This window comes from Salvia splendens, chromosome 10 (genome assembly GCF_004379255.2).
Source record: "Salvia splendens isolate huo1 chromosome 10, SspV2, whole genome shotgun sequence".
In the NCBI taxonomy this organism is placed as follows: Eukaryota; Viridiplantae; Streptophyta; class Magnoliopsida; order Lamiales; family Lamiaceae; genus Salvia; species Salvia splendens.
Window position 1 is genome coordinate 464,102 of NC_056041.1, and position 25,336 is coordinate 489,437.

The 25,336-nt window shown below is 34.0% G+C and overlaps 2 protein-coding genes across 2 annotated transcripts; both read left to right on the top strand.

The window, feature by feature from the left end:
• Positions 1-278: 278 nt before the first annotated feature.
• On the top strand, positions 279-3,506 carry LOC121751186 (probable inactive receptor kinase At4g23740). The gene is made up of 2 exons (XM_042145902.1): positions 279-1,979; positions 2,638-3,506. Exons 1-2 carry the CDS (start codon positions 731-733, stop codon positions 3,252-3,254), a joined length of 1,866 nt encoding a protein of 621 aa, XP_042001836.1. The 5' UTR covers positions 279-730; the 3' UTR covers positions 3,255-3,506.
• A 15,737-nt stretch (positions 3,507-19,243) lies between these two features.
• Positions 19,244-20,763, top strand: LOC121751040 (ethylene-responsive transcription factor CRF2-like). Its single transcript, XM_042145749.1, has one exon. It carries the CDS (start codon positions 19,615-19,617, stop codon positions 20,593-20,595), a length of 981 nt encoding a protein of 326 aa, XP_042001683.1. The 5' UTR covers positions 19,244-19,614; the 3' UTR covers positions 20,596-20,763.
• The last annotated feature ends 4,573 nt before the right edge of the window (positions 20,764-25,336 follow it).

Here is a 25,336-nt window from a genome sequence, read left to right on the forward strand (position 1 = left end):
CATGGGTGGTAGATTGTCCCTAAGCAGACAGGATCGAATGCTGGCAGCCGCAGTGTGGGAGTTTCACCACTGTGGTGACTCCTTGTGTGCTGGTTACCAGTGTAAGTTCCTCCCACCTAATGGGCCGCTGAGGTACCGTGTTTGAACCCCTCCATAGCGATGTCGGGCCGGGTTATGGGGGCGCCTGGGGTGAGCGAATCACCTTTTTTTGTCCCTAAGAAATATACTTCCCCAGGGCAACAGTTGGTTGGAAGGCAGAGTTGCAAGAAATATAACTTCCATATATACATTATCCAGAATCTCAGATATAAAATCACAAACCCCTTGTGTTGGATCTTCCTTTTGTTTTTTACCTAAAGCATATTATAATTCCCCATGAGAGAGAATTCTTACCTCCATTTCTATTTGGGAATGGCACTCTTACCAAACAAAAAGAAGAACTTCTGCTTCTGCTTCTCAGCTTTCTTCAAAAATCACACCTTTCCCTTTTGACTCCAATTCAAACTCTTCAACCCAAAGCCCATTTCTAAAACCCCAAAACCCCACTTTTCCTAGACACCATTCTTGAAATTTCCCCACTTTTTCTTCCTTTTCCCTCTCCTTAAACATGTATGCATTTGTCATGCTGCTTTTGTTCAAACATTCAAACAAAATGTGTTATTCTTCGTGAACACTAGAGCTTCAATTCAAATTGAAATAAAAAATTTAAAATTTAAAATCCATTCTTGAAATGGAGAATTATGCTCTGCATTTCATCGTCGGAACCTTGTTTCTGCTCTCGAAATTTCAAGAAACCGTCGCCGAAACAGTTCTCGACAGCGATAAGCAAGCATTGCTCGATTTCGCCGACAATATCCATCTCTCCCGCCGCCCTTTGAACTGGGGTGTTCAGACCTCAGTCTGCAAGAATTGGACTGGAATTGGCTGCAGCGAAGATGGAAGCAGAGTGATATCACTGCGGCTGCCGGGAATCGGCATCCACGGCCCTATTCCGGCTAACACGCTCAGCCGCCTCTCGGCGCTGCAGATCTTGAGCCTCCGGTCAAGTGGGATTAATGGGACTTTCCCTCTCGATTTGGGTAATCTAAAGAACTTATCTTTTTTGTATCTCCAGCACAACAATTTCTGGGGCCCTTTGCCCTTGGAGTTCTCTCTTTGGAGGAACTTAACCATTATGAATTTGTCTGATAATGGGTTTAATGGTAGCATCCCTAGCTCAATATCTGGTTTGAGTCGTCTCGTGGCCTTGAATCTTGCTAACAATTCGCTTTCCGGTGAGGTTCCTGATTTGGATTTGCCGAATTTGCAGCTGCTTAACTTGTCATACAATGATCTTAGTGGCAGTGTGCCTAGATCACTCCAGAGGTTTCCAAAGTCTGTGTTTTTAGGCAATAGTGAATCACTGTTAGATTACAATATTAGTGTTGTTTTAGCTCCTCCTCGCGAGGAGCATCGTTCGAGGGGTGGTAGATGTACCGGGAAGCTTAGTGAAAAGGCTTTGCTTGGGATAGTTGTGGCTTGTTCTGTATTGGGGATTCTTGGTTTTGGCTTTGTGTTACTTGTTTGCATTCTTAGAAGGAAGACGGTGGATGGTTTCCCCGGGGAGTTGGTGAAAGGGAACATGTCACCGGAGAAGGCAATCTCCCGTGGCCAGGATGCCAGTAATAAGTTGGTTTTCTTTGAGGGGTGTAACTATGCATTTGATTTGGAGGATTTGCTGAGGGCTTCCGCTGAGGTGTTGGGGAAGGGTACGTTTGGGACGGCTTACAAGGCCATACTCGAGGATGCCACAATGGTGGTGGTGAAGAGGTTGAAGGATGTCAACGTGGGGAAAAGGGAGTTCGAGCAACAAATGAGCATAATTGGAAGCATCAAGCATGAGAATGTGACTGAGCTGAGGGCTTACTATTACTCCAAGGATGAGAAGCTTATGGTTTACGATTACTTCAGTCAAGGCAGCATAGCTTCGTTGCTACATGGTAAGTTGTTATACTTGTATACGCATAGAGACTTGTTTTTATGTGTTATAAGCTCAGCAATTGCATCAAGATTCTTCCTATGAAGATGATATATTGAAATGTTGTAGGATAATTCTTTGGTTTTATTTCAAGCTTTGTTACTTATGTCAACGTGAATAACAAAAAGGGATACTTAGAAAAGGATAGGATGAGAATGATGCAAGTTGGTGGGGCAGAATTCTTTTCTATTTGATCTTTTGTATACTTTACAGGAATAAGGTTACATGTCTCTATCTAGATGATGTGTTTAAGATAAGAGAATGTATTGTATTACATGGTCCTGTGAAAATGTGACTTGTTATGACATAATAACGCCGTATTCTTCGTTCATCTATCGTTCCTTCGATTAACTTGCCTATTACTTTAGAAATTTTTTTGTTTCATTTCCTTCATCGCAACCGAACTATTAACCTCTAATTCTAAATCCACAGATGTAATATGAAGATTAATTGTTTTGTATCATTGAAACATTTAGAGAAGCATTAGTTTAACAGTTTTCTTTATGGTTTTCTGTCATCAATTTTTTATCTATTTTTACTAGCTAAGATAATATTGTAATGATGTGATCAGATTTGTTTCATAGTCATAAATTTACTATAAACTTCATCCGACCTTGCAGGAAAGCCAGGAGAGAGCAAGACTCATCTTGACTGGGAAACTCGGTTAAAGATAGCCATCGGTGCTGCAAAGGGCATAGCGCGCATCCACACAGAAAACAGCGGAAAACTAGTCCACGGGAACCTTAAATCATCAAACATATTCCTAAACCCTCAGCAGTTTGGCTGTGTGTCTGATCTCGGCCTGTCAACAATAATGAGTGCACTCGCTCCACCAATAGCCCGAGCAGCTGGTTACCGCGCTCCTGAGGTGACAGATACACGCAAGGCAGCGCAGCCTTGTGATGTCTACAGCTTCGGGGTGATCCTGCTCGAGCTTCTCACAGGAAAATCCCCGGTCCACACCAGCAACGGGGATGAGATGGTGCACTTGGTGCGTTGGGTCCATTCCGTGGTGAGAGAGGAATGGACAGCCGAAGTTTTTGACGTGGAGCTGCTGAGGTATCCGGATATAGACGAGGAGTTGGTGGAGATGCTGCAGATAGCAATGGCTTGCGTTGCGAGAGCTGCTGAGCAGAGACCTAAGATGTCGGAGGTCATGAAGATGCTCGAGAATGTTCGGGTAAAGCCTGAGAGCCGAGCACCGGGAGATCCGGAACCTTCTTCAGGTGGTGTTTGAGAGGATGTGGTGGTTGGTTCACTACCTTGGTGGCCAAAGTTGTGAGAGTATTCTAAGTTTAAGTTAGTTTAAGATTAGATAAACTCTCTTTATTTTTATTTTTGTGGGGTTGATTTTGTATGTATTTGGTACTCCTATTAATATTGATTCTTACCCCATTTAGGGCTTGTTATGTATGTATGCCTCTGCATATAAAATCTCTATTTCATCTACCTAATAATATAGATCGCCAAACAGATCATTTATTTTTAATTTGGTATTAATAATATCTACCAAACAACAGATATGGGGAGTCATTTTTAATCATGGTTTTATCTCAATATTTTATCTTGCTATCTTGAGATGCTTACCAAACTAGACTGATCTAAATATAATTAGTATAGTTACATCGATTTCTCTTGTCATGTTAACCTTTTTTTTGGTAGAGTTGCTATTGAATATTCAAATCAATTCCGTTTTTAGTTACAAGTTGAACTTTTAGGCATAAGGAAGTCTTGTATATTTCATAAATAAAATAAAATTGTACTTTAATAAATTTGAGAAAGGAGAAAATTAATTCAACTAAGACACTTGTATGCCACAAGTGACAAAATTCAAAATTTAAAACTATTGTCGAGAAATTTAATTAATCTGTAGTTTGGGTTTGAAATCTCATAGCCCAACTGCATTATGAAATGGATTGAATAAATGGGCTCATTTCTCATGTTGTAACGAACTAGTTTTGTAAAAGCAACCGTACACAAATATAGAATATGACTAAAATCATTTCGGTTTAATTTATTTTTTCCTTTTCCATATATGTTACTGTACATTTATTGTTACAAACTACTACTATTATTTATTGAATAAAATTGCGTGATTACCCATACACGTGGCAAGTATTGTTATAGTGAAAACAATAAATAATACAAAAGTGTAACATGAGTCATGACGTTGAAATGTTATAAGTACTATTATTTAGTTATATAAATGTAACCATTTATTTTTTTTCCAAAATCCAACTATCAGTATCTTTGTTGTATAACAAACCAACGGATTGTGAATTTTAGACTCCTTTGACATTCTTTTTCTCATCATTAATTACTAATATGTCAATTCATAATATGCTACAAGAATCAAGTTAGTATGAATTACACAAGTTTCATTAATCGGACATGGTTTTGTATAAAATGATTTTTAATACATGTAGGTACCATAACAATAACATGCCACATATAGACAATCTTTTAAGCTTTAAGATTTTTTTTAATCAACTTTTAGAATTACAAGCGGACTATTATTTGATAAGATTTTATAATTTCATCGCCAATTTATTTTTACTAGTGTCATTTCTGTATCACGCAAAACTTAGCATTTATTGTAGTATAAAATCTCTGAACCTCACATGTTTATATATGACGAAATAATTGGTGAATTTACCAAACACGTCTATGATCGATCTCGACAATAAATGTTCACAAGCTGCAGGAATTAATATTTATTACTCGACATACTTTTTGTACTCGAATTTGGATAGTGTCTCGTGATACAAATCGTAGAGCTACAATTTACAAAAACCTAGTAAATAATGTATAGGTGTAGGTCGGCTACATTTTATCAAAATTAGTGTATCATAATTCATAAATCTTACTATTACATTTGCGTGCCTCACCATTTTGCTTTCCTTTTGTTTTTACCGTTTGAGTTTTTTCTTTTTTACTTTAATCATGCAGTCAAAAAGTAGCAAAATTTAAGATTTGATTCATTTTTTGAATAGAAAATCAAGAAATGTAGACAAAAATCCAGCACTTCTGACCATATTTTAGCTGTTATACATTAAAAATATAATATGCGTGTGTTCTATGACCAGCTCTGAGCCTATTGTGATATCAAATATTTTGTGGTCCAATTTTGGTTCTTTTATTTACTCCTATTTATTGGTCAGGCAGTTAATGTATTTATGTATATAGGTGCAAGTTACCCTAGGTAATTGTGACAGTTGTAAAATACTGACTGATCATAGCTAACATATTTACTATCTTGCCCTTTGTGATACTTATGCACATTTGTAGTTATGAACATTTAACTTTAAACTTTTAAAAATTATAAAGTGCGATATTTTTTGTGTTTCTAAATAAAAAAAATCAAGAAATTTGATCAAATTCAAGTTCGTATATAATTTTCAAATATTGTCAATTGTAAATTTGTGTATGACTTAAAAGCTATTCACTCCGTTTCAACTAAATTGATATAAAACTTTTGGGAATGAAGATTAAGAAATTATATTGAAAAGTAGGAAAGAGGAATAAGTAGGAGAGATAAATAGAGAATAAAGTACTAGATGGTAGAATAAAGTAATGTTTTGTTTTTTTATCAAAAAAAGAAAATGTATCAATTTAGTTGGGACAGAGAGAATAAAATATGAAGTAGCTTAATCTTTATTATAGTACTAGTATTTTTCAAATTAAATTTATTGTGTTTGTTTGTACAAATCTATACAAGTCTGACAATTTTTTGTGATTTTCTCAAAATTTTGCCAGCTTTTAAAGATGATCCATAACGGTTTTAAATTTACACGATTCATACCATTGAACTATTAAATGGTAAAGAGACATCTTACTCATCTGCATATTTACAAAAATTTGAATTTTTAATTTTTTAAAATAAAGGATGTGAGACTTATATTCCTTAAAATTAAGGAATCCACACAATAATATGAAGACGATTAGGTAAACATAAATCGGAAAAAACGGATAATATGTAGTGCATTTAATTAAGATTTTAGTTGGCAAGAAAAGGATTTGAGCAAATGAAGCCTAGTTTTAATCTTCTTTTACTTATTTAACTTTTTTTATGGGACATTGTGACCCATGTCTTTTGATGCCTACCACCTTTCTATTTGGACTACGTACATGCTCCACAGCCTCACTACATTTTCAAATAAAATAGTACGGTGACATAAAATCAATTATATTAATACTACTACATACCTAGCTATACATTGACTGATTTGAAAATGGCACGTGCGGAGCTATTAATTATGATTAAGAAGCATTAGCTAACCAAGTAGTATTAGATTGTATAATTGTGTGATTAGATCTCTATATTTATAGCTAATCCAACTTGATTACGTTAGGTCTTAATCTTATCAATATGTTATTGAATTATGAATTATGTATGTTGGACTACTGATTAATCCTATTGAGATTATGTTTAAGAGCATGCATGAGGCGTTCCTAAATGTTGATTATGCCCGTCGTTGTAGAGTTGCACGGATGCGAGCTAGAGCCCGGCCCTAGTCTCACCCGTATATAGCATCACTTGAGTATAATACTATTTTCTACGACCTTAAAAATTACTATAATTTTATATTAATAATATTTCAATTGTTCGAATAGAATATTATGAGAAAGTTAATTAAAATTAATGAGTGATAATGTTATTTTATAACGAAAAATTAACATATTTTTGTTGATGATAAAAGATAACTTAGACAATTAATTAGTTATATAAATTTGTGGTTCGAATCACCATCACCACGCAAGTAAATGGTAAGACCGAGACTCCTTCTGCCATTATATATCTCATGTTACCAATTTAAAATGTCAACAAATAAATATTTACTTCCATTTTTATTATGCACTACGTATAATAAATGAACATAAAAAATAGAATAATTAGTTTCAAAATCACCCTTCATTGCACAATCGCTAACGAACAAATGCACAAATTTCTGTGTATTTATACAAACTTTGGTAAATGCCATTCATTACAATTTGCAAATAATGGAATACTAAATTTATTTAATTGCTGATTTGATCAAATTCCAATCCGTTTCGTGTAGGATCCACGTTGACATCACGTGGCACACGTGTCAGCAAACGGAGCGCTGTGATGGACGGACCATTCAAAGGAGTCAATGGGCCCATAAGCCCAAAGGTGGGCCCGATTTAATTTGTTATCGCCTTTTCAGACATGGCCCGTTCGGTCCGCTTGTTCTTTGCGCGAGCCATAACCGCTTCCCACACTTTCTTTTTCCTTATTCTTAGATATTTAATTTTAAGGAAACATCGATTTTATCCCTATTGTTGGCATTTATCTGAAAATGGCTCATCATCTAAGTAATTACTAGTCCTATCTCACTCATTTTTTATAATGTAGTATTCAGTAAAAACAATTGGCGATCAAGGTATCCGTTGTGGTAACTGAATATATAATTAATTTATTTTTTATTTGATTTTAACACGTTATACACAATTGCAATGTAGAGAGTGAATGGACATGAACTTCCGACTACTATAACGATATCTTGATCGGTGAAATTTCGTGTTATTACATACAATGAAACGATAATTATTAAATGGAAATCACCTTGGATACACGTCTCAAAAGATTATATAAAATCGATCATTTACAGAGAACCCGACTGATAACTTAAACGTTTGGTGGGTACTCCATAAATAAGATTTTGTCATATCTTAATTAAATATATAAAAATAGCCCATAAAACTAAATACTATGAGTATACTTAGTGTTAATCATTTCGCAATATTATTTGTATCATACATTCATACTACTATTGTGTAAAAATATATAAAAATAGCCCATAAGAAATGGATGGCGTAGAGAAAGAAAAAGACTAGTTGCCGGCACGTCGAAAAAGCAAACACAAAGTTTAAGAATAAGTACTTCAAATAATATTATAAATATGAAAATAAATTTATTCATAAAAATTATTTTAATTCTTGAAATCGAGTGGGTGCCATGTGATTTCGCCTTCACACTCCACACTTCCCCAGTTTGGCTGCATGCAAATTTTATTGATTAATCAAAATTATGATTCAGTAAATTACAATGCAAGAACCATTAGTATTGTTTGAAAGTTCAAATATATAAAATATACTCCGTATATGTTTTTAGTTTTATGACTAAGCTGACTATTAATTAATATGAGAAGGAAAATATAGTTTCAGTTTATTTTACTTTTGCCTTAAAACATCATCACAAATCATCAATTTCTAAGTTCATGTCAAATATAGTGGAGTACTAATTTTAGTATTTTACCTTATGTATTACAATAATTACAATAAAAGTCATGATTTGGTTTAACAAACCTTACAAGATGTGGCTCGGAGATAGTTAAAAAACTTATAATTTCTTCTTAATTATATTTTTGTGGCTCAAAGTAGTCAATCTTGCCATCTTGGAATTGGTGATCATTGACTTGTATTAGCTTCACACATCTTAAGGAATTCTAAACAAGTTTTTTTAATCAAGTTGAAAATAAAGAAAGCAATAGAAATTTCGTAAATGGTGAATTCAAACAAAACCTCAGTGTATATTGCTAAGAACCAAAACGTCTGAAGATTTTGTCGATTGCTGTGTACTTTGGTTTGTTGTCTGAGAGTTTATGTTTTCTTGCAAGTTGGATTTTTGGAAGGAATTCCAATAATTTACAGCTTTTATTTTGTCTTTGCTAATCCCACACTTTGGCCTTTCGATTTTAGAAACACAAGTTCCCATATCATTCAACAGCTCTAATCACTATGTTTTAATTCAAACATTTCTCTTGTGTAAATTTGGTGTATTCTGTTTTAATAAAGAATAATACTATGCGGCCACATTATGGTCAACCATAAATTAATTAAATAACAAAAAACATTGATTTTTTTCAAATTTTTGGTTTAATACTACTTGATTTTACTTTTATATCATCTTCATTATATGTTGCTCAACATGTTAGTGTTGCTCTTTCGTAGTTTTTGCTCAACTTATTACTACTGTCATTTCTTGATTGTTGCTCAACGTATACACTAATTCGTGATATTAATGTGTTTTACGTAATGGAATTCAAAGATAAGTATTAACTCACAAGTCCATTCACACACATATAAATTTATATCGATAATTCTAATTTTTTTATACATGTAAATGGACTAAATTAACTTTTTATGGCCGGCCACATTATGGCCATTTAGCATCACTCTTTAATAAAATATACAGTTAAGTTTTATATTTTTGTAAGGCCGAAACTCATAACTGTTTATTTTCTAAAATATTACTACTATTTAATTCAAAGTATAACTTTTGTTTTTCGAGTTGCAATTACTCGGTTAATTTATCTGATAATTTTAAGATTTTTTATACTCCGTAGTAATTTTGAATATGAAAATCATAAATTAATTTGGAGATTAATAGTACTAATTTGTCAAAATGATTGTTTGTAATGATACGCGCCCCAACCATTCAAATAATTAGTGCTTAAGGATTAATTAAATAATAGTAGTAATAATTCTTAGTTATTAGGACTATTATTTATAAATAGACCTAATAAATTCTCATACCTCTATTAAAAGTGAGAACTCATTTCTTATTCATATGACGTTGTCACATGCATGTAATTTCCAGTGAAACTTGCAAAATCTAATGTAGTTTGTATTTTGTCATAGAAAATAATGGGCATTTAAATTTATTTATTAACTTTTTTAGTTTGTAGCTGTAGCTAAGAAGAAATATATAACCCGACAATTAGTTCAAACTAGTTATTCACGTATCATTTTGTCTGCTCATTAAAAAATTTAAGTGGTGACAAGTTTCTACTTTTTATTTTAATCCAAATTCTATGAATATGCTACTTGCATAATATAGATATACTTCAAGATGCATGTACCTATGCGTGTGTGTGTGTGTGGTTTTATATGTTTGTTTGGACATTATGAAGATTTAATTAGATTAAGGAATGTAACACAGTTCACTGCAGTCTTTTCTTAGCTAAATGACATACTTAGTTTCACTATTATAGCCGGCATAAAAACACTATCCCACAATATGACAATTTTAACATTATTCTAGGTTACAATTTAGTGGTCAAATATTTATATTTATGTTGGTATAATTATTATTAAACATATCATCTATAAACGAACTATTGAGCAAGTAATAGTATTATATATCTAGAGGCGGGTTTTTGTTTGTGGAATTATGGTGATTCTATAAAATAAATATTAATTGTTTGCATTTTATAGTTTTGTACCAACCACCAACTACAAAATAGCTACAAAAATTAATTTCAAGAAGTCAATTACTAACCGACTCGTCCCAAAAATTAGTGTTGCAAAGAATTAAGAAATTCTAAGATGCCCAATTGATTTTAAAAGTATATGAATGACAAAATTTAACTTTAACCACAAATATGGACAAAAACAGCAAATAATTGTCTAAATATAAGCTGATGAAACATAGTCCAAAGTGAGGAGAGTGCAAATCGGCTAATAATTGATTTATGACTGAAAACATCCCATTTAAGACAAAATTCTTTCTAATTATCGAACAATAGTGATTATGAGAGCTTAACAACAAATCATTCTTTGACACCTAAAAGGCCTGAGCAGACCAAACAATACCTAACAAAAATGACAACTCCAATATGACCATCGGGTGCAATATAAGACGTATTTAAGAAAACTATTGACTGATCATGCAGTATAAAATTATCTTCAATCGTTTACACTAAACTCAAACCTATTTTAGTTTAAATATTACATCAAATATAATTTTATTCTAACCATTTACACTAAATTCAATTTTTAAAAAATATTCTCTATACTATACTTTTTTACTTACAAAATTTGAAAAAGTTTTGATTTTAGTATAGTGTAGTAGTTAATGACCGATTTTGTGTTTGGGCATACGATACCATACAAATACATCTTATACCTAGAATTTCGTAGAAGATTGATACTGCGGTAGAAATTACTCATGCGATTACATATCAATTTCTCATAAATTTTACATGAGTAAATTGTTGCAATGGATAAAACATAGATTAACTAATTGGAAAAATAAATAAATAAATTGAAAAAATCAACATAGCTATGAATATGATCTAAAACTTTGAACAGTCGAAATCTATAGTATTGTAAAACGCTAGATATGAGTAAGTCTACAAGGATGGGGCAATTATTCCACATTTAAAGATGGGAAATAATACACAACATTTATGTATAACGTTGCAATAATATAGATTTGAGATATAGAGGAGTTATTTTCTTTAGTTTCAATCTATAAGTAGCCAACTACTAGAAAATTACTCTCAACTGTCCCACCAAATTAGTCATATGGAGCAGCTTTTTTTAGGGAATGTCCAAAAAATATTCATTTTTTAATTGAATTGTAAGGCTTTATTTTACAAAAATAATTTTATTTAGTATTTATAAATATTAACTTGAATAAATGTAAGACTTTATTTTACAAAAATTTAGATTGACCTATTTTCATGGGAGAAGGGGTGGCTGAAAAAAACGAAGAATCAATATAAATCTTAACTGTATTGGAATACGACAATAACTATACTATCTTTTTAGTACTATATATCTACCATAACGATAAGGTATGAGATCGTACCTATAAATTTTAATACGATAATGTTATATGTTGAAACAAGAAATGTATGTAGTTATTTTAGTTTATGGAGTAGTTATCATGGTATACCAAAATATTTATAAATTTAATTAGTAATATATCCCAGGTGCAGATAGTTGGTTATTAAATTCAATTAATAATAAAATATATGTTGGCCAAGACGGCTTGTTTTGTTTTCACACGGTTGCAATAAACAGATCCAATAACATTGGGCCGGACCAGTTCTACTTATAATTACGACTATACCCTTCTATTTCCTCGCCTATTTTTTTTGTTTGAATTTGCTCCTGCCCCCTTGTATGGAAACTATGGATGCCAGTGTAGCCCGCAACCTGTAGGCTGACCCGAATAGCCTGTTAAATTTGCAGGATTAGGGCCGGAAATATCTAGTCCGATAAAATTAAAACTCGATAAGCCCACACTCGATTAACCCGTAACTCGTTAGGGCCAGACTAGAAACCCGATGGATTGGCCCGAAAAATCGATAAAATTTCTATTATTCTATTTTGTTTACTCATAATTCGACATTTCATTGACTAATTTTATGATATAAGTAACTAAAAAAATAACTTTCAGTTTTATATTAAATATAAAAATTATATATTGAATTTTTATTAATATTATAATTATTAATTAAATTAAACTCACAAAAAATATTTAAATTTCTAAAACATGCATTAAAATTTCACGAAATATATCAAATATTAGTATTTGATCATTATTATGATTGAGTTTAAGCATATATCTCAAATTTTTCATAATTAAATACTTTATATATTATAAATTTAACTAATTTTCATAATGATTTATTGGATTGTTCGCATCTTAATCTTATCGGTATAAACCCGATTAACCCGCTGGGCTAGCCCGAAACCCGAGCTTTTAGGGTTAGGGTTGAACTTCTATAACCCGAAAGAAATCACAATCCGGTTAGCCCTTACCCGATTGACCCGCAACCCGACTAGGGTTGGCCCGAAACCCGATGGGCCGACCCGGTTGACAACCCTAATTGAAACACGTTTTCTTGCGATTTTCCAGTCACATGTATATTCATACTCTCTTGTTTGTCTACTACCAATAGTTCTAGTGACTGATGATACAAGTTTTAATAATTTAAAAGATAAAAAGATAAATACAATATTAATTGAAATGGAATAATAACTAAGTTATATATGTGGTGTAATATATTTACCATATTAGATTGTGTAGCGATCCTATTTGCGTGTAATGTGGTTGTGTAATGTGGTTGTCTCGTAATATCAATTCCGTCCAAAAAAAACATAGTCGTATTAGTGAACGATACAAGTTTTAATGAAAAAATTGTTAAAATAGGAGATATAAAGATAAAAATAGTTGAAAATATTATTAGTAGAAAATGAGACTTCACTAATTAAAGAAATGTATATTATAGTTATGTAGAGACTATTTTTGGAGTACTATTTTTCATGAACTGAAATAAATTAATTGTAAATAGAACTTATGAGCATCAAGATTGTTTGATGGACATCTTTATTTAGTAGTAGTATAACGACATTCATGAAATGAATATTGACTTATTTTCCAACCAATATATTCATTTTTCATTATGGAGATCAAGTTGAAATATTCTGTATTGATGACAAGATGGGCTATGAACAAACTTATTCTGGAATTAAATTGGAATTTGTTGGAGGGGATATTAGTGGGTTGAGAGATTGGAAATTTTGGTGAAAAGTATTAAGTAGAATCGTTTTTATTACAATGGAAATAATCATTGATGGAAGACACCCAAATCTTGGTGCATACTAAATGATAATATTAATTGTAAAGCATTAAATCTTGTAATAATTCGAATACCTAAAGATTCACGTTTAAATTCATTTTATATGTCCCTGTGTGTGTGTGTGTGTGTGTGTGTGTGTGTGTGTAAGCTTTATAACGTGAAATAATAAATGCTACAAGAGTTCTTTGCTTTGTAAGGTCACAATTACTGCTGAACTCTATTTACTACTCTCATTTTCATAGCTGACATAGAGAAATGTACACTATAATACATTAGGTATGGAGTATATAATAAAGTTAAACATGAACAAATGGGAAAAAGTAGTACTGATATTTTCTCAAAAATATAAATATTTTTAATATGCTAGTGAATTTTGTCAAAACACAAATAAAATAAGGAGTAAAATTTATGGAGTACATATTATGGCATTTTTTCAAATTCAACCCGTTGAGTATGTTACTATTAAATTCTCAAATTTCAGTCATATATATTACTCCGTAATTACGCTTCATTGTATAATTTGTATTATCATAAATGATATTTTTTACAATAAAGAATTTATTATGATAATATTAATGAGAACAAATGGTATTGATTGAAGACGGTCCAAAACAACTATCTTCCTTCCGACGCCAAATAGATTTTATCAACATTATGATGTTCGGCATGAGGGAACTAGATTTTATAGTATATACTCCATTAAAATAAAATAAATTATTTCGACAAAATTATTAAAAGGGTCTAATCTGTCATTTGGGGCGAGACATGTGTCACATGATATTAAAATACTTAGAGCATCTCCAGTGGGCGGACATCCCACTCGGACATCCACTAGGACATCCCAAAAACACCTCCTGCCACGTCACTAGGACATCCCACCCCACTGCCACATCACTAGGACATCCCATGCATATCCGCCCTTCCCATCGCCCTTCCCACTAGGACATCCCGCAATAAAAAAAATCATAAATTCACAAATAAAACAATTTACGTTTACGGAAATAAAATTTGACCGAGAATACGAACGGGAAAAATTAACAACTTTATCGGAAAAAACATACATGATTCGAAAAAAAAAATTACACACTAATAAAAAAAAATTCATACATTATCACGTCAACCCCTCCGAGTCCAAACCTCTTCGATAATATCCTGCTGAAGTCGAATATGGGCATCTGTTTGCCGCATGTCGGCAAATGCACGCAGCCGCTCGACCTCTCCATGAGGTACCCCCATATTCACATTCGCGGTGGCCACGCCGTGACTTGGACCTGCACCCGTATCATCTTCATTGGTCCACTGAGTCAGTTCCGCAGCTTCATTTTCGACAATCATGTTGTGCATTATGATACATGCGTACATGACATCGCCGATGTTGGGAATATGTGCAGCAATGTGGTCACGGGGTACTTGAGTTCGACGATGGATCGGCCGAGGTACCGCCGCCTGCTGCCGCCGCTGCAACCTCTGTTGTAGCAGCCTCTGTATAGCACCTGAAACAGCGACCTCCAACTCATTCTCGCTATCACTTTCACTAGACATTCTAGATATACTTGAGATTATAGATGTAGAGAGAGAAACTTGTTATTAACGCAAGTGGTGCGAATGAAATAAAATTCAACGAGCCGTATATATAGAGTTTCAAAAAAAAAAAAAAAAAAAAAAACGGGACGTCCGACCGGACGTCCGAGTTGAAGCCACAGTGGCGGACGTCCGCCCGCCCGTCGCCGGGATGTCCGAGGACACCCGACGTCCTCACGGGACGTCCGTATCCGACCTCCGACCTCCCAACGGCGGACGTCCCGTCGCCCTTCCCGGTGTCCGACCGGACGTCCTACCGGAGGGGCGCCATAGGAGATGCTCTTAGTATTACTTGCATTCAAATTTTATGTTATCCATTTTAAAACAACAACGTATGAATGAGTGAATAATTGTGCTTTAGATATATAAACTTTTTATATTTAATGTCTAATTAATCATATAATAAATTTTATAACAATTACGTCCCATGCTAGAAGTTTGTGACTTTTTTTAGTAATTAATTAATAGTAATTCATTTTAATTAAAAATATGCTTACCATTTGAATCCACAATATGGAAAAAGTGATTCATTGTCCATTTCTAGCAGATTAAGTATTGTTTTATTTAAAATATACATTTACATAATTATGTCAACACTACTAAATAAATTAAAAATTCGTGTATTCTTTCAAGCAAAAGGTGTTGAATTTTAGGATGCATATGATCAGAATAAAACTCTTATTTTAGTGACCTTCTAAAAGTTGTTATTTTTATTATTATAATATAATATAATATAATATTCTATAATAACAATAATTCAATAATTATTAGTGTTATTTTCCTTGATAACGTAATGTATATAATTGGAAAGGGTGACGCCTCGTAATCAAGAGACACGTGTATTGCCTAGATTGATGCATTGAAGAGGCAGCAAATGGAAGTAGAAATTTCAATTAAATGCCCAAATTAACAATAAAAAATATTTTGAAAACTGCACAAAAGCACTTAAAATAATGTCTTTATTTATATTAATGGCATCAAATCCAAGGTTGCCTGTCACGTTTTATGCTGGCTTTCCTGCAGTAAGAAATGTATCAACTACAAGTGGTAAAAAACCATTTTGTTTACTAATATAAAAATTTAACAGTTTGTCAGTTTCTAAAAACACTATTAAGAAGAGAAAAAGAGCTGATCTCAGTAATGATCAATTTAATATATTGCCATGTAATATAAGGTTTTATTTGATTAAAAAGCCTTTCATTTTCTTCCTAAATTAGAGCATCCACAATGGGGTGCCCTATAATCCGCTCTATAGGGCGTCCTATGCTCTGCTACATCATTATTCTATCCTCCTACCCTTCCACCTATAGTGGGACGCCCTAAAGTCCGCCCTATAGTTTTAACTACTATTTTATTAACTAATTTTTTATGTTTTCAAATATGTCATACAAAATTATAAAAAAACACTACGATTAAAGGCAAATCCTACATTACTAATTAAAAAAAAGTTACAAGAGTTAGAAATAAAAAACAAGTTTACTACAAATAACAGGCAAATCCTACATTACTAGTTCATTCCCAGCTTGCGGCGCAGATCATCGATCATTCACTTGAGGTATTCGACTTTGCCCGGGTCCTCGCACTGCATGAGGCGTGGTGCGTGTCCAACAACGTCCTCCGGTTGGCGGCCGCCACAAACTCCGCGTAGGCATGTCCCGCAGCCGAAGTCGGGGCCGGGGTAGGGGCCGCGGCCTGTAAGGATGTAGCCTTTGCCTTGCCCTTGTTCTTGGCAGCCTTGATGCCAGTGGGACGCCAGGAGGACATCGGTGTGCCGGAACTCTCATCCTCGTACATCTGCTGGTTGAGGTCCATCGGAGGTGCGCCGCTGTTGCTGCTCGTATAATCACCGGCGGCGGCGTTCTTCGCCCTCTTCGCCGCAGCCGATAGGGCAGAATCCATCCTTGGAACTTCTGCTTGTCCTTCAGGAGGAGCCATGAGTTGTAATGCTTGAAATTGTCGTACAATGAAACGTACGACACAACCACTTTATCGCCACATCCGTCATACTCTAACTGCTGCCCTGCTCCCTCAAGCACTTCTCGTACTCATTGGAGAACAAATTGACCTGCTTCTTCACCTGATCCCAGTGCTTGCGGAGCTGCTCCCTATGGCGCTTGTAGGCAGCCGGCGGCTTGGCCTTGTTGTAGCGGTCAGCGATGCGCTCCCAGTACTCGATTTGCTTCTGGTTGTTGGCAACACCGGGTCCTCTGAAATATCAATCCAACACCTCGTCAAGACGATGGATTCATCCGGGTTGTAGTTCGTCCTCCATGAAGCGAACTCTTCATTCTTCTCCGGAAATGACAACTTCTGGGCTCTTTGCTTGATCCGCTTATTCTTGGTGGCGGTGCCCGAGGCGGCGGCCGCGGGGAGGGGCGGGGGCGCGGGTGGGAGACAGCTCCATGTCTGACAGCCCGTACGAATCCGTGCTGAAATCGGGATCGTATTGGGTGTTGGAGTCGAAGGGCCGGTATTCGTCGGGGTCTGTACCCGACCACCGGGCACCACCATCGAACATCGGACTATTCGGACTTGGGTAATCACCGATATTCATTTTATAAGTGAAATAGAGAGAATGAGATGAAAGAGTGGAAGAGTGAAAGGAAGTAGAATTGTGGTGTGTATATATAAATTTTGAAGAATTAAAAAATAATAAAAAAGGAAAACGCGTTGCATCGTCCGCAGTGGGGCGGACGATGCGTGGTCGAACGCATATCGTCCGCGGACGATGTATAGGGCACGGACGATGGATGAGCCATCATCCGCGTGGCTACAGTGGCGGATGATAATCCGCCCGATGCATCTGGCGGACTCCTAGTGTGGATGCCCTTAGATGTACAAAAGAAATGGAGTAAATTATTGGGGAAAAGAGAAGAAGTTATGGAGTAATTAACTGTGCACAGTAAAAAGGAATGATCTTTTTTCAGTCAAAGCTAGACTGACGAGTAGCAACCCCAGTGATTCTGATTGACCAATTAACGGATTTGTTCCCTTTAATTTTTAAATCTGATTCGAATATATATTAATTTTTTGAAATCTGATATTCGTCAACATTTAATATTAATATGTAGTATCATTTCCATAAACATTAATCCAGGTTAAAATTTAATTTAATTAGCATGCATAATATCATAAAAATAAATACGAAGAACTACGAGTGATACAAATTACAAAGTTAAACAGAAGATATTTACATACTCCTCTAGAATTTAGTATAGTACGTATCACATAAGAATAATATTTATAAAAAATATGTATACTATTTACGGAAGATGCTATACGGCAGCTAGTCACTAGTCACAAGTCTCAGAATTATCATTGGAGTATTTATAGTCTTTCATTAACTAATAGAAGTAATAAAGAAAATGATGGTTCATTTTGTTAATCCTTTATTTTCTGATTTTTGTACAATGACCAACCGTTGTAAAAAGTTTGAAATATTTTATCCAAAGTGAAGTTAAAAAATACTTATATACTGTACTTAGGACTTACTATGTCCATGCTCGATAATTATATTCATACATTTTGAACCATTAAACGAAAATACAATATCATTATCTAATGACAATACTTGAATGTACAATATATATCATGATTCATGGGTCATTAACGAAAATTAGTTGTAACCTATTTTTGGGATATTTTATATCTATTTTTACTAATAATAGTTCTTTAACCATTTATTCTAACAATCTTTGTTTTATTTTACATTTTTACTAATCTAAATTAGAACTCAACCTTCGTTCATAATTAATAAATATTTTTCCATTTCAAAATATAAACCACAATTTTCTTCATTTTTTATTACTATTATTTTTCTTTTCTTTTTTTTCACTTTGGTTGTCAATTTTACATTCAAAATACGTGTTCTAGAATTTACTAACAAAATTATTGATAATATGAGGAGGTAATATAAAAAACTATGGGCAGTTGAAAATAAAATACAGTGTATCACTACACTACACATAACACACCCCTTTCGTGTGAGTCCAGTGGTGAGGATCTTAAGTTACACGTGTCACAATCCCAGGCTCCCATTAGATGCGGCGGCTCGTTTAAGAATATCTCCCCCAACTTAACATAATTAACCTTCTTTAACTTCTAATTAAACCTCTTTCAAAAAGATTAAATCTCTTGAAAAATAGATTTCCTTTTTCCCTTTTATTCCCCAATTTTGATCCCTCGAATCCTATAAAATAGTAACCGTATCACTCATATCGGCTCTCCAGCTCAACACGCTCTCTCTCTCTCTCTCTCTCTCTCTCTCTCTCTCTCTCTCTCTCTCAAGAATCCTACTTCTCATCTGAGTTTTACTCAAATAGTGAAACAAAAGCCTTCGCCTCAACCATACTCTCTGCATACATTCTCTGTCGCCTCACTACTTTCGCTTTGTGGTTTCTTCGCTCCACCCCTCTCTGTTTCTTTTCAGATTTACTTTTACCCTTCAAACTTTCTCATTAAACCGAGATTTTTTCCTCCTTTTTTTTTCTCTTCAACGTTCCGCTTTCTCTTTATTCTCTCAGAATCTCTCCTTTTATTTTTGCCTTGTTAGCTTTCGCTTTCAATGCAAATCTGAAGAAAAAGGAAACAAAAACTCACACTGTCTCTGAGGAAACAATGTTTTCTACAAACAGGGTGAAGTACAGTGAGCACATAACGAGGACTACGGTTAGCAGAAGGCGGGAAAATCCAATTTCCGGCAGGAAAAGCCCTTTTCCGGAGGCGAGGACGGTTCGGTTCTCTGTTACCGACGCCGACGCCACCGATTCTTCGAGCGATGAGGAGGAGGAGGGGTTTAGCTTTGCTGTGAAGCGGCGAAGGGTGAGGAAGTTCATCAACGAGGTCAGAATCCAGCCTTGCTGCAGAGATAACGGAAATGTTGACGTTAACGGAAGTGTTAACGGCGCCGTGAGGGTTAGCCGGCCAACGCTGAAGCGGAAGAAGAGCGGCGGAGGGAGAGCGGCCGCGGCGGCGGAGGGCGGCGGAGCGAGGAAGTTCCGTGGCGTGAGGCAGCGGCCGTGGGGGAAGTGGGCGGCGGAGATTCGTGACCCGCTGCGGCGCGTGAGGCTGTGGCTCGGGACCTACGACACGGCGGAGGAAGCCGCCATGGTGTACGACCACGCCGCTATTCAGCTGCGTGGCCCCGACGCGCTCACCAACTTCTCGGCTCCGGCTGCGGCGGCGCCTGACAAGGACAGCTCCGGCTACAACTCCGCCGACGAGTCGCACTCGCTCAACATTGCCAAGTCGCCGAAGTCTGTGCTGCGGTGTGTCTCGGCGGCTGACTCGGCGGAAGCGGAGGCGGAGGTCGAAGCCGAGTCCTCTTGTGTTTTCCCTCAGAACGACGTCGTTGGCAGCCCTGACGATCTCTCGATATTCCCTCCGAGCGACGATATATTCGCGGAGTTTGAGAAACCGGCAGACTTGTTTGACGAAACGGTTTTCTCGGACGACATTTACGGTATGGGTTTCTGCAGCGGCGATTTGCTTGTTGGGTCGGATACGGATTTTGGGCTCGGGTCATCCAGCTGGCAAAACGATGACTTCTTTCATGACTTTGGTGATATATTCGGGTCGGATCCTCTCGTTGCGCTTTGAGTTATTAAAATATTTGTAATAGTATAAGAAATCAGCACCAATTTTGTTGATTTCTTCGGCAGTTTTGGGATGGTTAATTAGTGTGTTTTTTATTTTATTTATTTGTGTGGAAAATAGACCTATGTAATTCTGTGTTTAATGTGAAGAAATTTAAATTATTCGTGCTAATAAAAAATCTTAGCTCAGCTCCTTTCCGGTAACGGTGGATTTTCATGGTAATATATTAATTAATAAAAGTATTTGCTTAAGCGCGTGTGCAATTAGAATAAGAACTTTAGTTTAAAGAGAAGGACACGTGTGGCAGTCACGTGACTTGCGAAGTTAAGAATTAGGTGAGAGATTGAAATGGAATGAATCTGCATACCCTTAATTTGTCATTAAATTTCTATTGGGCTTTGTCTCAACTTTTAATACCACAAATTATGTGTTTAGACAGTTGCAATACTACTAAATGTAGGAGGCATTATTAGCAATAGGCAATTACTATATGCAACTCTTTTTATTGAAGAGAGTAAATGTAATACTAATAATTAAGCTACGGTACAATATATTCATGCATCACTTCAACGTGGCCTTATACAAAAATGCAATAACATAGTAGCATACCTATTAAAGGCATAATAAAAATAAGATTTAATGTCATTATCGGGCTAGAACAATTTTTTTTATAATTTATTATATGTGCGTGTTTTTGTGATTGTATTGTATAAATAATTTTGTTGAGAAATAAAGTAAGATATCCACACAGAAAAGGGGAAGAAATATTTGGAAATGATGCGTTAAGGTATGGTAAGAATGAAGGGTTCAATCTTGTTTGATCTTTCCCAGCTGAGTGCTGACCGTTGGGCCCCTTCCCTCATGTGTCGGTCTCCAAATTTACTCAAATCAAATTGAGTGAACTACAAAAATGGTTCATGGACTATGAGTTTATCTCGCTCTTAGTTTTTAGACTTTAAAAATATCGTCAGACATCTATGAACTAAGAGTTTATCTCGAAATTGGTCCTTTTGCCATTTTTTGATACGAAAATATCTTTTTGAGGGTTTGGGCAACTTGGTCTTTTTAGACTTTTAACATTTTAAATCTGATATTATTTCAATATGTATTAAATATGATATTATTTTAAAATTATCATTCTTCTTCATTTTTGTCATCCTTCAATTCGTTTCTTTATTTCAATATTAGATTTAATTTTATAAAATTAAATTTTAAATTTATATTTTTAAATATCAATAAATTTTTATCAATTAAAATTATTAATTCATGGACACTATAAATATTGATTAAAACTATTAATTTTTGTTATTTAATATAATATTCATTTGAATCGAAGAAGTACAAAAAAATATTATTAATCATGATGGAAAAATAAGAGCTATTCTACTTAGCCTTCGTTTGGTTGTTATAATTGCTTGTGATTATATTTTATGAAGTTGACTAAAAATTTGATACTACTAAAAATTTTATATAGAATTTTGTTTAAATTTTCTAATTAATTTTGATTGTTTTCAAATAAATAAACGAAAATTATATTAGTCTTACATTAGATGCATATTTATTTCAGAATAATCGTGTTATGTGATGTATTTATGATTAAAACTAAGTTGGCGTCGGCATACATTATTGTTTAAATATTAGACGCTATCAAATATTAATTAAAACTATTAATTTTTGTTATTTAAGAAATTTAATAATTAAAAAATTATTGATATTTAAAAATCTAAATTTAAAATTTAATTTATAAAATTAAATCTAATATTGAAATAAAGAAACAAAGTGAAGGATGACAAAATGGAAGAAGAATAATAATTTTGAAATAATATCATATTTAGTACATCACTAAAATAATATCAGATTTAAAATGTAAAAAATGTAAAAAGACCAAATTGCTCAAACCCTCAAAAGGGTATTTTCATATCAAAATATGGCAAAAGGACCAATTTCGAGATAAACCCTTAGTACATGGATGTTTGACGATATTTTTAAAGTCCATGGATTATGGGCGAGATAAACTCATAGTCCAGGGACCATTTTTGTAGTTCACTCAATAAAATTTCTAAAACAAGTAGTAGTACTCCTATTAAAGAAATCAGAAAAAATAATAGTACTCCTACTAGATATCGTATTCATGATTGAAATTAGAGTGAATTACATTTGTAGACTCTATACTTTTAGCGACGAACATTTGTGGGCTCTATACTTTTAAAATATCATTTGCGGTCCCCAAACTATACCACTTGCACGTTTCAGGTGCTTTTTCACTTTTTGGTCAAATTTTTGGACAAAAATGCCCCCAAAAGCCTAAAGGGCATTTTTGTACACTCACTCTCCAAAGGTAAGTACTTATTTTGATATTTATATCAGTTTGATTACTTTAACTATGGTTTGTGTTTTATTCGAATATTTTTTGTTTCAATTGATTATAGCGTGCAGTGCTTTCTCTTCTTCAAAAATTTTCTAAATTTTAAAAAATTATGTTTAACCTTTACAGATATTGTTATGCATAAGAATCAATGGTCATAGTTGAATGATTGGAAAGAGCTGAATCTGTGATATTATAAACTTACAGAGAATAAAAATGATTTCCGAGAGCTTTAGGAAGTTGGCATAAAAATGAAATAATAGTATAATACTTATTATTTGTAATTGCTACCACTCTATATTTTTTAAATATTAAATAATTTGTACTTAAAAGCAAAAGGCCACGATATTTTAAAATTTTCTGAATACTTTTAAAATGTGAACATCGTTTTTTGTTATAGATCATCATCATTTTAATTGATTCATCGAGGAAATAGAATAGGTGCGAGGAAATAGAATAATTTTATTTTTAAGTTAAAACTCAAGATTAAAACCTGTGCAATTTTTTTATACTATAGCCATTTCGAATAAAAATCATTATAAAATAAAAATCACATTTAAAATACCTAAATTAACATAAATATCAAAATAAGTATATACTTTTGGAGAGTGAGTGTACAAAAATGCCTTGTAGGCTTCTGGGGGCATTTTTGTCCAAAAAATTGATAAAAAAGTGAAAAAACACCTAAAACATGCAAAGAGTATAGTCTGAGGACCGCAAATAATATTTTGCAAGTATAGAGACCGCAAATGTTCATTGCTGAAAGTATATAACCTAAAAATGTAATTCACTCTTGAAATTAAGAAATTTTATATATTGGTCATAGCGTTTGAATGAGACTTAATTAATTTACTTGTTGCTTTAAATATGAAGTGACCAACTTTGAGGCTAACAATGAAACTCACATTCCTCCTGCCCTATAAAAATAAAGACTTGAAGACAGAAGGAATTTTAATGTGAACTTGATGAAGTATAAAAGACATAGAATAAAAAAATGCTTGAAATATTATTAATAGAGAATAAGCTCACCTTACAAAAAAGAAAAGACTTGTCAAAAATAAAAATAAATTATTTTTGTGGAATGGTGCAATGAAAAAGAAACAATTTTTATGGGATAGAAGGTGGAGTATTATTTTACCCAACAACTTAATATATAAAGCTAAAATTTAGCTGAAATTTGGTAATTTACAAGTCCTTTATCATCACTGCAAATATTGGAGATTAAAACCCAATAAGGAATAAAGATCCTACATGAAATTCTTTGGATAATCGTTGTACAATCATCAAAAATTGCCACAGGAAGGTACTTTTGCAGCAAGTGCCACTTGGTTTGCAACTATACATCCAAAAAGAGGGATTTATTTGGTGTATTATGTGTGTGACTGTGAAGGCCGAAATAACAAGAAGTGTGATGACAGAGGTTCAATGAAAAATCATCAGAGTGGTCCTAGGATGAGCTGGTGAGTCACAGTGGAGACATATATTTGGACAAACAACTATGCTTATACTCATTCAAGAAACCTTAGCTTTTACCATATTAATGTTCCTTGTATCTCTCACTAATATCAAAAATTATATGTGCCTTTAACACCTCATACTTGACATGAGATAGCAACTAATTACTTTACTTCCCTCACAAATGTAGTTATTACTATGTCACAAGCCCAAAAAACCCATAACCTCGTCAATGTCTTTCTCTCGCTCGAATTCACACATGTTTGTTTGTGCACGTGAGATATATGGATATGGATGCATAGTTAATTGAAACTTTTAGTTTGACTAGGAACTAAACCGACTGTTTTGTTTTTGAGCTGTATTTGGAGATGAGCCTAACCATAACCATCTTTTAGGTTCTACCGGTTCAATTCCCCCCTTTAAAGCAATAACATGCTATTACTGACGATTTTGAACCAAAATTTAGAAAATAGAGAAAAACATAAATAATCATGACAAAATTGTTGAAATCGGTAAACTAATCAGTTAAAATCGAACCAGAGCCTCCGATTATCGCTACAAAATCGGATATGTTAAACATGTTGACGGGGATGTTAACATTCCACTTCCCTTGGAACCTTAACCGCTTCGACAACAACGTTTATTGAACCGATAATACCCCTAAATACATCAAAGTATTTTCACAACAACAAATTTATTAGCAGTGTATAATTTTGGGAGGATTTGTGAAGGACAAATTGATTAATCATTTTCCTCAAAAACTTGAGATAACACAAGTCCACCTTACATAATTTTTATAAGTCGAATCTTGATGAATCCAAAAAAAACAAGTTTAGAATCTTGATGAACTTATCCTCCCACACTGCCACGCATTACATCTCTCTCCATAACTATGCCATAATAATTTGAAATGCACCACTAGAT